This window comes from Papio anubis, chromosome 8 (assembly GCF_008728515.1).
Source record: "Papio anubis isolate 15944 chromosome 8, Panubis1.0, whole genome shotgun sequence".
Taxonomy (NCBI): domain Eukaryota; kingdom Metazoa; phylum Chordata; class Mammalia; order Primates; family Cercopithecidae; genus Papio; species Papio anubis.
Genome location: NC_044983.1, coordinates 15,801,945 through 15,816,568, shown reverse-complemented (window position 1 = coordinate 15,816,568; position 14,624 = coordinate 15,801,945). Strand labels below are relative to the sequence as shown.

The 14,624-nt window shown below is 39.0% G+C and overlaps 1 protein-coding gene across 9 annotated transcripts in view; it reads left to right on the top strand.

The window, feature by feature from the left end:
• MTUS1 (microtubule associated scaffold protein 1) overlaps positions 1-14,624 on the top strand; it is a 161,169-nt gene that overhangs the window by 86,902 nt on the left and 59,643 nt on the right. For 7 of the 9 annotated variants that reach the window (XR_650422.4, XM_017961795.3, XM_009212581.4 and 4 more), the window contains 2 exons: positions 2,752-2,886; positions 5,402-5,440. The exons of 1 other annotated variant lie outside the window; for it this stretch is intronic. Coding sequence is in view for 7 of the 8 variants with exons in the window: in XM_017961795.3 (XP_017817284.3) it covers positions 2,752-2,886; positions 5,402-5,440 (174 nt within the window). In the remaining variant the exon portion in view is untranslated. The remainder of the gene's footprint in view (positions 1-2,751; positions 2,887-5,401; positions 5,441-14,624) is intronic. One more of the 9 variants, XM_009212580.4, reaches the window with a different exon arrangement.

The following is a 14,624-nucleotide window of genomic DNA, read 5'->3' as shown; positions in this document are numbered from 1 at the left end:
TTATTCTGGCATAATTGAGACAATTGGGACCAAAGATGACAAAGGGGCAGTTTTAAACTACATACTAGATCAGGTTGAGAAGTAGGTGGCCACATGGAAAATTTTACGTATTGTCTCTTCAAGCCAGCAGTGTTTAGTGTCCATGGCTCTCTAGAACACTGTCTTTAGGATGATTCTGAGGATGCTTCCAGCCTCAGTGGGACTGAATACCACAGTCAGTCAGTAGGGCCCCTGTGAAGGCGAATGTGCTGTCTATTCCCATACCCGACATTCAGACCCTTCTTATTCATAGACAGGTGATTCAGCACAGCTAGGCAGTGGCCAAGTCAGCACCAGAACTTGGGTATTTTACATCCTGTTCCATTGCTCAAAACTATTATGCATCTCTTATATTGGAACTGTTGCCGCTGAGGACTTTATTGTTTGGATATAACGACTCTGGCTGAGGGAAAATTTAGATAGCATCAGGATACCCAGTCAGTTGCCATGTTAGGATCAGAAATAGAGGGCAGGGGAAATATTTGAAGAGCATTATGCCTCATGTTGGGGTTTACTAGAAAGCAGTGGGCCAGCCTAGAGTACAGTGAGTAGAGATTGAAAGAAAGATATTAAGTGTCAGTCATAAAATTATGTTCAGCTCAGTACAGTTTGTGCCTGCCATTAGTAAGGCAGAAAGCATGTACGATCGTTGATCATAGAGTATATGAATATATATCTTGTATATATAGCTTTCATGTAAATATGTCTAAAACATAAATGCGTGTATGTTTGTACCTGAGTCACATGCAGACATTTTATCCTTGCAGTATAGATTCCGACTTCATGTTGTGTGTTACGAAGTTGGTGCCAGATGGATCTAGTGTTGTATTGAGTCTGAAAAGTGGCAGTGAGACAGCTGATTTCCAGCACACCACCTCCTATTCTGCGTGTGACAGCCAAGGGACAGGAGTATCATTCCTCATGAGGAACGTGTCCTTTAGTGAAAATCTTTTTACTGATCTCTTTGTGAACCGTGAGCCTTTGTGTCTAAAGTTTAGAAAGGAAAAGCATGAATTTAGAATCACACAATTTCATATTAGGTTTGTAAATTGAACTCGGTTTAATTTTTTAAAATATGAATAAGTGACTTATTTGTTGCTGAATATAATCAAATATAGCTTCAAGAAAAGTAAGACTAAAATCCAGATTGTTATAATTCCTTGGTTAAGACTCTCGTTTTCTTTGTTGGATTTGATTCACAAAAGCTAAAATGCTCATTGAAACCCAATATCCATTTTATATGAACATCTAAAAAGGGTTCTGTTGAATGTTATAATAGCAGTATCTTTAATACTGTCACTCCCATTTGGCTTCCTGTCAACTTTCGAAAAGCCAAATCTCTAGGTTCTCGAGGAGGTGAGAATTGGAAAAAAAGAACAGGAAATTGACAGAATTTTCTCAGCAGGAGGGAAGGCTCTGTGTCGATTTGACCTAATATTAGGAATGTTATTTGGGCACAAGAACAATTAACAGATGGCTCATTGTACAGGGACCGAGTGTGGATTAGGGGAAAATAATAGCATGCCTGTACAAAGTTTGAATGTGATGTGTATAAGCACTGTTGTAGCAGTTGGAATAGTTTAGCCGAGTGAAAAATTTCTAGCTGTCCTCACATTTAGAATGTGTTTGTAAACAAGGTAGTTATCTTAACCCTTTGCTAAATGAGTAAAGTGAGAAAAGGGATCAAAGTTGGTAATAAAGAAATTTATAAGTGTTGAATAGTAGAATAGAATTGGGTGCCTAGAATTGGATATTGATGATTATTAAGAAACGGGCTGGGCGCGGTGGCTCACGCCTGTAATCCCGGCGCTTTGGGAGGCTGAGGTGGGAGGATCACGAGGTCAGGAGATCGAGACTATCCTGGCTAACACGGTGAAACCCTGTCTCTACTAAAAATAGAAAAAATAAGCCGGGTGTGGAGGCGGGCACCTGTAGTCTTAGCTACTCGGGAGGCTGAGGCAGGAGAATGGCGTGAACCCGGGAAGTGGAGCTTGCAGTGAGCTGACATCACGCCACTGCACTCCAGCCTGGGCGACAGAGTGAGACTCCATTTCAAAAAAAAAAAGAGAAACAGTAAAAAATCCAGTCTGGGTTGGTGGAGGGGAAATTTTTACACATAATACAGAAGACGGTTTTTGTTATTTAGGTGAGATTCCCTTTTCTGCTTTTGCTTTGGAGTAAAACATAAAGTTTGCTTTGGAACAAACTTCCTTTGTTCAGGGCAGAAGTTGGCGTTTTAACTCCTTGCTGTAGCAGCGAGGATTTGAACCAGATCTCATCCTTATAGCTACCAAAGAGTCTGTATGTTACTGTTCTTGTGTCATTAACTAGCTGGCTGCGTGAATTCTTTCTTGTCCCCGTGGAGATGGATGCTCTTTCTAGCTGCACCTGGGGCATTCTTGTTACATGGCATGAATGGCTGTATTATTTCTTCTCCAACTTTTGTCTGGAATGAAAGCTGAACTAGACAAGATGCATAAACTTGGACTGTGCCCAGCTAACCAGGATGTGTGGTCACTCTGATTACAGCCTTTATTTCGCATCCCTGAGGACACAAGCTACCTGTTATCCACACTGTATTCCCAGTGTTCAGTAATGACTGGCATGTCATAGGTGCTTATTGAGCATTTGTTGATTCAAGAACAAAGGAATAAATGTGGAAGTTTGAAACCGTATTTATAGGATAAAGTGTCCTTTTCTGTTTTGTTACAGCTGGTAATGCCGCTGTCATCAAATATGAGGAGAAACCTCCAAAACCAGCATTTCAAAATGGTTCCTCAGGATCCTTTTATTTGAAGCCTTTGGTATCTAGGGCTCATGTTCACTTGCTGAAAACTCCTCCAAAAGGTATGGTTCTCACTGTGGTTAGAAGAGGGAGGGCAAGACGCTTAAAGTCTTTGGCTTGTAGAAAGTTAAATTTTGACAGGTTTATGGTATATTTAACAATGATTAAAAATGTGTTGAGAAAGGAGATATAATACATTTTCACACTGAAGAAATCGTTGTTTTGAGAGTTGGTAGGTTCTGTAGTTAAAAATCACTACATGTAAATCAGCAGGCAGAACAAAGGTATAAGGTCAAAATAACAAAACTTGTAGAGTTAAATAATTCTAAACTAGTGCCGTAGAAGAGTGAGATAGAAAGGAGTAGAAATGCATGATGACTTTTCATCAGGGTAGAGGTTTTGTGTTTATTACTGTGCTTGTGTCTTCATGTCTTTGGTCCAACACACTGTTCTTCCTCTAAATGTTCTTTATCTCTATTCCTTCTCATATCACTCACCCTGTATTTGCTGTGACTATTAAAAGTAATTTTCAGGTTTACAAAATATGTGGTATATACTTAATGTGCAAATAAGCTTTGGTCTTGTCTCAGTGGACCCAAAGCAATATCAGGGATTCTCTTTGTGCCACGAGTGACTCGTGCCTGTAATCTCAGCACTTTGAGAGGCCAAGATGGGTGGACCACTTGAGGTCAGGAGCTCGAGACCAGCCGAGCCAACATGGCAAAACGCCATCTCTACCAAAAATACAAAATTAGCTGGGCATGGTGGTGTGTACCTGTAGTCCCAGAAGGCTTCAGGTTGAGGAATTGTTTTGAACTCTAGGGAGGTAGAGGTTGCAGGACAAATCACGCACCAAGGCCCAGCCTGGTGATGAGGAGACTGGCCCCAAAAAAAAAAAAAAAAAAAAGCCTTCTGTGTGCTTAGTGAACTGAAGCTTAACCGAAGCCTGAGAGGATAATTGTGAATGAGAAACTTGACCTGTAAAATAAGACCCACATTTATGTTAGAGAATTTGGAAAACACAGAAACAGAGAGTCTTCCTTAATTCTGTCAACCACCAATTGCTGTCACATTTCCTTCTGACTTTTTTCCTCGGAATGTATCTGTTGTGTTGTTTTTATTCCAGCAAAACTGGGGTAATAATGAATACACGCTTCTGTATCTTGCTTTTTATTAAGTTAGTATATCATGAGAGCTTCTTCACTTTAAAATGCATGTGCAACAGTCCTCACGGTCAAGCAAATTTGTGCTGCTCAGCTTAGTCTTCCCACCGACAACTCTGACTTTTACTGGGGTGCATCACTACTTAGATGAAACTCTTCAAATGTGAGTCATAGTTCGTCAAGCTCTCAGACTCCAGCCATCTGAATGTCCCCAAGGAGGTTCACTGCTAACCTGCCTGAAACTCTTTGGATTGTTAACATCTATTAGTAACTTTCTAAAAGGTGCTGCTCTGTCACAGTATCCTCATTAACGTGTGTCTCTGTGTGTGTTTAAAGGATCATATGGTAACTTGAGGCTGGTAAATGTACATCAGTACCTTTTCTTTGTACTGAATTGAGGAGAAAATAGGCATGAATTTTAGGAGTGGGTTGAAGTCTTCGGTGTGCAGCAGGTTGTCATCTGTCTAGGGATTTAATCAAATTTCAGAGACACCAAATGACCTCTTGCTGGGTTGACATCAGGATGGAAAACTGTGGGTTTTTTTTATTGATGATGATAAAGCCCCATGATCCACACAGGAGTGACGAAGTTAACACCGTGGAACTTTGATACTAAAATGACTTTCAGAGGATGAGATTTCATAGACAGCTTTGTAGAACAGGAGACTCAGAATTCTAAAATGCCTCACTATGGAATTGATAGGTTCTTGTGTTGAAACGGTTTTACTTGAGTGGGAATCAGTGCTTTCCATTGATAACAGCCACATATTTTAAGAGATGATCATCTCTGTAAAATTTCGGATAGAACATGGTAGCTCTTGTAACTAATCTGCAGATGATGATGTGCTAGAAACAGCTATTTCATGTTAAGTAGAAGTGTGCATAGATTTTAGTGACTTACAGCTCTGTACCTATTACCACTCCTGATTTTATATTGTATCAGTTTGGAGGAAAACTGATACAGTAATATTTCTATTTTTCTTCATAACTGAATAGAAACGGGTAGTTTCAGAAAGCACACAGGAGTGACTGTCCTTCATCAAGTCTGGCCTCTGCTCTCCTGGCAGCAGAAGAGCATATGTGCACAGTCAGTGTGTGAATTCAGCACTGTTAAAACTTGAACTTCAGCTGTTCTTGACTGAAAAAACACTGGCTTTTCATATTAAAACTGATGCTATTTAATTTGTGGTGATGACTTGCATATCATTCTGAAACCTTTGGATGTTATGTGGAATATCATCTTATATTTAAAATGCGCTTGACAAAAGTTGGTTGAATCTCACTAATATTTCCCACCTGGAACCTGGAATTTAGAGATTGATTGTTTTTGAAAATAATTCTTATCAGCATGGTTTGTTTTTGTGTGATATGTCAAATAAACGTGTATATTTTACATGTTTCTTTTATATCTTAGGTCCTTCGAGAAAAAATTTATTTACAGCTCTTAATGCAGGTGAGTGACCACTTTATGGATGGGGATAAAAAGAACCTTTTGGAAAGTTATGTTACTACAACTATTTACAGTGATTTTTTACTGGGGTGCTTATAAATAGAATTTCCAATTTGAGGTATAAACATGACTTTTTATGATGGGTCACATAGCATTAAAATATGGTAAGCATGATTGGCGTTCTGAATCGTAAAAGGACATTTTATTGCTAACAGATAATTATAGTCTGTTAAAAACTGATTTTGTTAATGTGGTCTAAATGAGATGGAAAATGTACTTCTCCCAAGATAAATGCTAGTTTGAAATTGGATATTCCTTAATTGCTAAGTGGTCTCAAGATTTGGTTTTAGCACCTTTTCCCAGTTCAGCAGCCTATATTTTTATGTTCTTTTTTACACTTTCACTGGACTTACATTCCCAAGACAGCCTGCAGCCTCCACTATTTGAACCACAGCTGAGAATCTAAAACTTTGTGTCTCTCAAGAAGCCATAAAAGGTTTCACAAAATATCTTCACTGCGATTCCTATACTTTGGATGGATGGATGGATGGACGGACGGACGGACGGACGGACGGACAGACAGACTGGGTGCGGTGACTCACACCTGTAATCCCAGCACTTTGGGAGGCCAAGGCGGGTGGATCACTTGAGGTCAGGAGTTTGAGACCAGCCTGGCCAATATGGTGAAACCCCATCTCTACTAAAAATACAAAAAAATTAGCCAGACGTGGTGGTACGCTCCTGGAGTCCCAGCTACTCAGGAGGCTGAGACAGGATAATTGCTTGAACCTGGGAGGCAGAGGTTGCAGTGAGCCTAGATTATGCCACTGCGCTCCAACCTGGGTGACACTGCAAGACCCCGTCTCAAAAAAAAAAAAAAAAAAAAAAAGATGGATTGATCTCTCTAGATAGATAAATAAGGTCTTCCATACACTGCCTACATTGTCTTATTTTGTATACAGTGATAAAACAGTTATGTGGCTTCTGAATCCCTGGCAGATTGGAAGAGCAAATCAGAAGAAACGAAGGTATAAGCATCGCTCATTTTCTTGAGCTTTGCAAATACTGTATTTTTCACGAGTCTACCAGCATCATTTTTCCCAACAGCAGTTGCTCACTTCATGTCTGTGTGTCACATTTTGGTAATTCTCACACTATTTCAAGCTTTTTCGTTATTATTATATCTGTTATGGTGATCTGCGATCGGTGATCTTTGATATTACTATTGCGATTGTTTCGGGACACCACAGACCGTGCCCATGTAAGACAGCGAACCCAGCTGATGCGTGTGCATTTCGACTGCTCCATTGACTGGTCCCTCTTCCATCCCCTTCCCTGTCCTTGATCCTCCTTTTTCCCTGAGACACAATAATACTGAAAATAACTAATTAATAACCCTATAATGACCTGTAAATATTCAAGTGAAAGAAAAGTCGCGTGTCTCTCACTTTAAATCAAAAGATAGAAATGATTAAGTTTAATGAGGAGGGCACATTGAAAGCCAAGATAGGCCAGAAGCCAGGTCTTTTGTGCCAAGCAGCTAGCCAAGTTGTAAAGGAAAAGTTCTTGAAGAAAATTAAAAGGGCTTCTCTAGTGAACACACAAATAAGAAAGCAAAACAGACTCCCGGCATAGAGAAAGTTTGAGAGATCTGACCAGAAGATTAAGCCAGTTGCAACTTTTGCTTTAGTCAAAGCCTAATCCAGGATGAGACCCTAACTCTCCTCAATTGAAGGCTGAGAGAGGTGAGGAAGCTGCAGAAAAAAAGTTGGAAGCTAGCAGAGGTTGGTTCATGAGGTTTAAAGTAACTCTTCATAACATGAAAGTACAAGGTGAAGTAGCAAGGTATCCAGACGATCTAGCTGGGATCATTGATAAAGGTGGCTACACAAAACAACAGACTTCCATTGTGGGTGAAACAGCTTCATATTGAAAGAAGATGCTGTTTAAGACTTGCACAGGTAGACAGGAGAAGTCAGTGCCTGGCTTCAGAGGACAAGCTGTCTTATTAGAAGCGAATGCATCTGGTAATTTTAAGTTGAAGCCGATGCTGACTTACCATTCTGAAAATTCTAGGGCACTTAAGAATTATGCTAAATCTACTCTGCCTGTGCTCTACAAAGGAAACAACAAAGCCTGGATGACAGCGTATTTGTTTACAGCCTGGTTTGCTGAATATTAAGCCCATTGTTAAGACCTACAACTCAGAAAGATATTTCTTTCAAAATATTACTTGTGTCTGACAATGCACCTGTTCACCCAAGAACTCTGATGGAGATGTACAGGAAGATGAATGTTTTCACACTTGCTAACATAGCAGCCATTTTGCAGCCCACGGATCAAGGAGTAATTTTGACTTTCAGGTCTTACTATTTAAGAAGTACATTGTGTAAGACTGTGACTGCCGTAGATACCGATTCTTCTGATGGAACTGGGCAAAGTCAGTTGAAAACCTTCTGAAAAGGGTTTGCTCTTCTAGATGCCATTAAGAACATTCGTGATTCATGGAAGGAGATCGAAGCACCAACTGAATAGGAGTTTGAAAGAAGTTGACCTGACCCTCATGGATGACTTTGAGGGGTTCAGTGCTTCAGTGGAGGAAGTCACTGCCGATGTGGTAGAAATAAGATGAGAACTAGAATGAGAAGTGAAGCCTACAGCTGTGACTGCATTGCTGTTGATCTCTGGTGAAATTTGAGCAGAATGAGGAGTTGCTTCTTATGAATGAGCAAATAAAGTATCTTGTTGAGATGGAATCTACTCCTGATGAAGATGCTGTGAACATTGTTGAAATGACAAAGGAGTCAGAATATTCCATAAACTTAAAGCAGTGATGGGTTTGAGAGGATTGGCTCCAATTGTGAAAGACGTTCTGCTGTAGGTAAAATGCTATGAAACAGCATCACATGCTACAGAGAAATCTTTCATGAAAGAGTCAGTTGATGTTGCAAACTTCATTGCTGTCTTACTTTAAATTGCCATAGCCACCAAACCTTCAGCAACCACCACCCTAATCAGTCAGTCAGCAGCCATCAGCACTGAGGCAAGACCTTCCGCCAGCAAAAGAATTCCTGCTTACTAAAAGCTCAGGTGATCATCAGCATTTTTTTTTAGCAATGAAATATTTTTAAATTAAGGCATATTGTTTTTTAGACATAATGCTATTGCACACTTAGCAGACTATAGTGTAGTGTAAATATAAGTTTTACATGCACTGAGAAACCAGACAATTTTTGTGATTTGCCTTATTATGACATGTGTCTTATGGGGTGATCTGTATCTCCCAGGTATGCCTGTACTGTTACAGAATGTCGACTACAGTTTCTTTATACATTGTGAGTGTCAGGTGTTAAGGATGCAGTCCTGAGCGAAAAATGAGCAGGGGCCTTGTCTCTGGGGAGCTAACAGGATAGTAAAAGCAAACAAACAAACAAAAAACCTGCTCAAATAAACATGAATCACACATGCACTAAGTCCTAGGAAGGAGGGCTGTCTTGTCCTAAAAGAGAGGTCCGGGATTGAAGGCTGTGATGTGAGGGAAACCTGGGCAGACAGTACAAATTTCTGAGCCTCTTGTGCAAAGAAAATAGGGTGGATAACATTACATCATGAATAACAAATATCCTTGATGCCCCATCAGGTGTATTCAGTTTCCTCAGCGTAATAAGCAGGGAAGTGTGGGGGAATTATCACAGAATTCTTAACCTTTTGTAGGCTCTTAAAGCTGGGAAGACAGCCATGCAGAATGATCTAAGTTCTAAAGATCCCCAGGATGCTCAGTGTGAATATCTATGGCTACTAAAGCCTTTATAGTCTAAAAATGCAGAAGAAATTCTATGTTATGCACATTTAGGCTTTTATTTCAAGTTTCTGGTACATCCTAATATCTGGGGAAAAAAGATAGCTAATATTCTGTGGAATGGTTTTGTTTAAAATTTAGTTAACCATAATCAGAAAACTGGCTCAAATGGTAGCTCTGTGTTTAACACTTTAAGAAACCTCCAGGCTATTTTCCAAAGTGGCTGGACAATTTTATATCCTCACCAGGAGTGTAGGAAGAATCCCATTTTTCCACATCCTTGTCAACACTTGGCTTTGTCTGTCTTTTTTGTTAACAGCTATCCTACTGGGTATGAAGTGATGTCTCGTTTCAATTTGCATTCTGACAACCAGTGACATTGAGTGCCGTTTTGCATGCTTATTGGCCGTTTGTATATCTTCTTTGGAGAAGTGTCTATTCAAATCATTTGCCAATTTTAAACTGGATTTTTTTATTGAATTGTAGGAGTTCTTATATAGTCTGATATTAGACCCTTGTCAGAGTTATCATTTGCAAATATTTTCTCCCAGTTCTTGGGCTGTGTTTTCACTGTCTTGATAGTGTCCTTGGAAACACAAATGTTTTAAATTTTGACAAGGTCCAGTTTTATCAATTTTTTTTTGTTGTTGTTGCTTCTGCTTTTGGTATTGTATCTCAGAAACAGTTGCCTCATCCAGGGTTGTGAAGATTTATGCCTGTGTTTTCTTTTAAGATTTTTTTTGCTATTCTAGCTGTTACATTTCAGTTTCTGATTCATTTTGAGTTATATTTTTATATGGTATGAAGTAGAAAGTCTAATTGTTTTTCGCACATGGACATCCAGGTGTTGAAAACATTATTCTTTCCCCCATCGATATGCCTTGGCACCTTTGTTAAAAATAATTGGTTAAGAATGTGAGAGTTTATTTCTGGTTTCTAAATTGTGTTATTTGCGTGTATACGTCTACCTTTGCCAGTACTACACTGTCTTGATTAGTAAGTTTTGAAATCAGGATGTGAGTCATTCAATGTTTTTCTTTTATTTCAAGATCGTTATGGCTATTCTGGGTCTCTTGATTTTCTATATGAATTTTAGGATCAGCTTTTGTCAGTCTCTGTAATGAAGTCACGTGAGATTTTAGGAACATAATAAATCGAATACTAATTCTAATTATTCCTGTTACATTGAATCTATATATGACTCTGTAGAGTATATAGAATGTATTCTAAGGGGTCAACACTGCATTTAATCTAGTTTGTGTGGTAGGCCTGTGTATTTTCCCAAAATCATAAGCATGACTTTCCCAGGTTCTTCTTCTTGATGGTTAGTTATTATCATGACTTAAGACTAACCTGGTATTATGAGGAGCCTAGTGAGAAGTTACTTTGTGGACAGAGGACCACAACAAAGTGTGTTCACTTTGGAAAGACAACTTTGATGCTGAAAAATGTTGTCCAGACAGTCAATGACTTTGGATGGATCATTGAACCTCTTTGATAATAGTTTTCTATGTAACTGAAAGGGCAGATTTCTAGATTTCTCCCCACTGTGATATTCTGTGACTGCAGATCACCTTGACTTTTTTCATATTCTGCTGGAAATTAGTCGTATTTTAGCTGATACAGAAGACATTGCCTCCACACGTAGACATGTTCCTCTGAGTGTTAAATTTTTAATTGCTCTACTATGGCTTTGAGGTATTTTTATTTTAAAGCAGTAAGTAGTGGTGGAAATTACAGTTGAGTTGACCAACTTCATATTCCTTAGTTCTAGTAACATAGTCACTTTTAATTATAGCAGTTTGCCACCCTTCAAAAAGTTTAGCATGTAGTTTAGGAATCACCCTTTAGCTTTTTTAAATTTGTGATTTTAAATGAAATTTAGATAAGTTTATATCCTGCTTTGTCATTTAATATATAGTAATCACTTTTACATTTAGCAGATACAGTAACATTTAACTACTTTTGAATATTTTTAGCGCTTCTGTATCACATTCATACATGATTCTATGATGAACATCTGTACAATTAGCACTTTCAACTTTGGGGGAAATTTCTTGTGATAGATTCTTAGAAGTAGTATCAGGAAATCAAAATATGTACCTGTTTACAGTCACTTCACTCAAATAGCCAAATTGTTTTCCAAAAGCTTCATGTCAGTTTATACCGTGGTTGACATAAAAGACAGCTGGCTTCATCATACCTTGGTCAGCATTGGATATTATTTTTAAATTTTTTTGACTAACATAATAGTTTAAAATGTTACGTCATTGTTTTAGCTTGACCTTTATCAATTAAAGAAATTTCATTATCTCATAAGACAACGTAGAAGAGCACGAGGAGAACGAACTTTTAAGGCACAGGATATTGGTTTAAACCTTGGTCCTGCCACTTTCTATTTGTGTCCTGACCTTGGGCTAGTTGCCAAGCCTCTCCAAGTCTCAAATTTCTCATTTGGAAACATGGGAATATTGGGGGAATGATTCCCAGAAAGGGAATAATTTGACATCATAGAATTGTTTTATAAAAGGTTCTCAAATAATAGTTGATTCAGCTGCTAGGAACGGTAACGATGATGATCTTTTACATTGTTTTTATAATTCTAGAGGCTTATTTTTAGAGTTCTTTTCCAGGAAGTTGAATTATTTTAAATCCGTAAAGCAAGCAGGAGAGACTACGTAAAGTCAAGAACCAACCTCTTGGGGTCTAACCGTTGCAATTTATTTAAAGGTCATGATGCTACAGGATTCTAGTTGACATTGACTCTTTAAAAAAATCTGGGCTTACTGTTGATAAGGAAGATGTCACACATACCACAGCATACTATTATTACTTTGGTTCTACCACACACTAAAGCCATTGGGATACCAGAGCTGTATTTATCCAGCACCCTGCTTGTTTTACACACGATCATCAGTCTCAGGTGCCAGGGTGTCTGCCTTGGAAGGTAGAAAATGCACTGTTCCTTCCACAGTTACTTAGTAAAGACAGCACAGGAGAACAGGGCGGCTTTCTTGCCTTCTTTGGCCAAGTGCTGGAAAGTGGTTGCACGCTGCAAACCTGCTGATGAGGTGATGCCAAGGGTGCCAGGGTTTCTTCTGGTGAGAGCAGAGAGAAGGCTGTTTTTCACTGTTGTTTTATGATTATCGTAACTCTCCCCTTATACTTAAAAAGCAGTTGCTCTTTTGATATGGGATACATTTGCTGTTTCCAATTGGTGTTGGGGTTGGGAGAAGTGGATCCTTTAGTAAATCTTCTTGAGACAATGGCTACCTTTTTAGCAGGAGCTAGATCTTTTTCATATATATGCAAAGTGTTCCAGAAAAATTAGTTTTAAACACATAAAGTAATTAAAACACTAAGAATATAGACTTAAGTAGAAAAGATCTTTCCAGGAACACTAGTATAATAGAAACGATTAATAATTAGAGCAACAAAAGCTTTAAAAAACCTTAGAAACAGGCCGTGTGTAGTGGCTTATGCTTGTAATCCCAACAGTTTAGGAGGCAAAGACAGGTGGATTGTTTGAGGCCAGGAGTTCAAGACCAGCCTGGGCAACGTAGCGACACCCCATCTCTACCAAAAATACAAAAAATTAGCTGCACGTGGTGGCACGCACTTGTAGTTCCAGCACTCAGAAGCCTGAGGCAGAAGAATCGTTGAACCCAGGAGGCAGAGGTTGCAGTGAGCTGAGATTGCAGCATGGCACTCCAGCCTGGATGACAGAGTGAGACTCTGTCTCAGAAAAATTAAAAAATGAGAATAAAAACCATAGAAACAGTATTTATAAGCAAAGAACAAACTGAGGTAATATTAGCACATACTCTATGTAGAGCTCTGTCAAATCAGCAAGAGAAAGACAACTCTCTAATAGAAGCTAAATGGACGTCCCACCCAAAGAGATCTACAGATTCAGTGCAACCCCTATCAAAATCCCAGTGTCATTTTTTTTTTTACAGAAATAGAAAAGCAGTTCCAAAATTCATATAGAATGACAAAGGACTGCAAATAGCCAAAGCAATCTTGACAAAGAACAAAGCTGGAGGCATCATAGTTCCTGATTTCAAAGTATATTACAACACACAGTAATTAAAACAGTATGGAACTGGCACAAAGATAGAAACATAGACTGATGAAATAAAATAGTCCAGAAATAAATCCATGCATATATGGTCAGCTAATCTTCAACAAACATGCGAAGAATACACAATAGGGAAAGGATAGTCGCTTTATAAATGGTACTGGGAAAACTGGTCATCCACAAGCAAAATAATGAAATCGGACCCTTATCTCACACAGTACACAAAAATCAACTCGAGATGGATTAAAAACTTAAATATAAGATCTGAAACTGTAAAACACCTCAAAGAACACATGGGACAAAACTTCATGACATTTTTCTTGGTATGACACCAAAAACCCAGGTAATAAAAGCAAAAATAGGCAGGTGGGAGTACATCAATATAAAAATCTGCAGAGCAAAGCAATCATTTAATAGCATGAAAAGGCAGCTTATGAGATAAAACATTTGCAAACCATACATCTGATAAGGGGTTATTTACCAAAATAATTTAAATCAAGATGTTGAAGAGATATTTGCATTCCCATGGTCTATTGGGGGAACCCGCCCCCTGTATTTCTATTTTCCTGAAGTGGCAGCTGGTCTGAGAAATAAAGAGAAAGAGTACAAAGAGAGGAATTTTACAGTAGGGTCACTGGGGGTAACATCACATACCGGTAAGTCCTGAGCCGCAAAACCAGCAAGTTTTTATTAGGGATTTCAAAAGGGGAGGAGATAATGAACAAAGAGTAGGTCACAAAGATCACATGCTTCAAAGGGCAGAAGGCAGAGCAGAGATCACATGCTTCTGAGGAAACAGGACCAGAGCAAAATCAGAAACTCCTGATAAGGGTCTGTGTTCAGCGGTGCACGTATTGTCTTGATAAACATCTTAACAGAAAACGGGGTTTGGGAGCAGAGAACCTGTCTGACCACAAATTTACCAGGGCAGAGTTTTTTCCCCACCCTAGTGAGACTGAGGGTACTGCAGGAGACCAGGGCGTATCTCAGTCCTTATCTCAACCGCATAGGACACTCCCAGAGCGACCGTTTATACACCTCCCCCCAGGAATGCAATTCTTTTCCTAGGGTCTTAATATTATATTCCTTGCTAGGAAAAGAATTTAGCAGTATCTCTCCTCCTTGCATGACTGTTTATAGGCTCCCTGCAAGAAGACAAATATGGCTCTGTTCTGCCCGACCCCGCAGGCAGACAGACCTTACGGTTGTCTTCCCTTGTTCCCTAAAATCGCTGTTACTCTGTTTATTTTCAAGGTGCACTGATTTCATATTGTTCAAACACACGTGTTTTACAATCAATTTGTTCA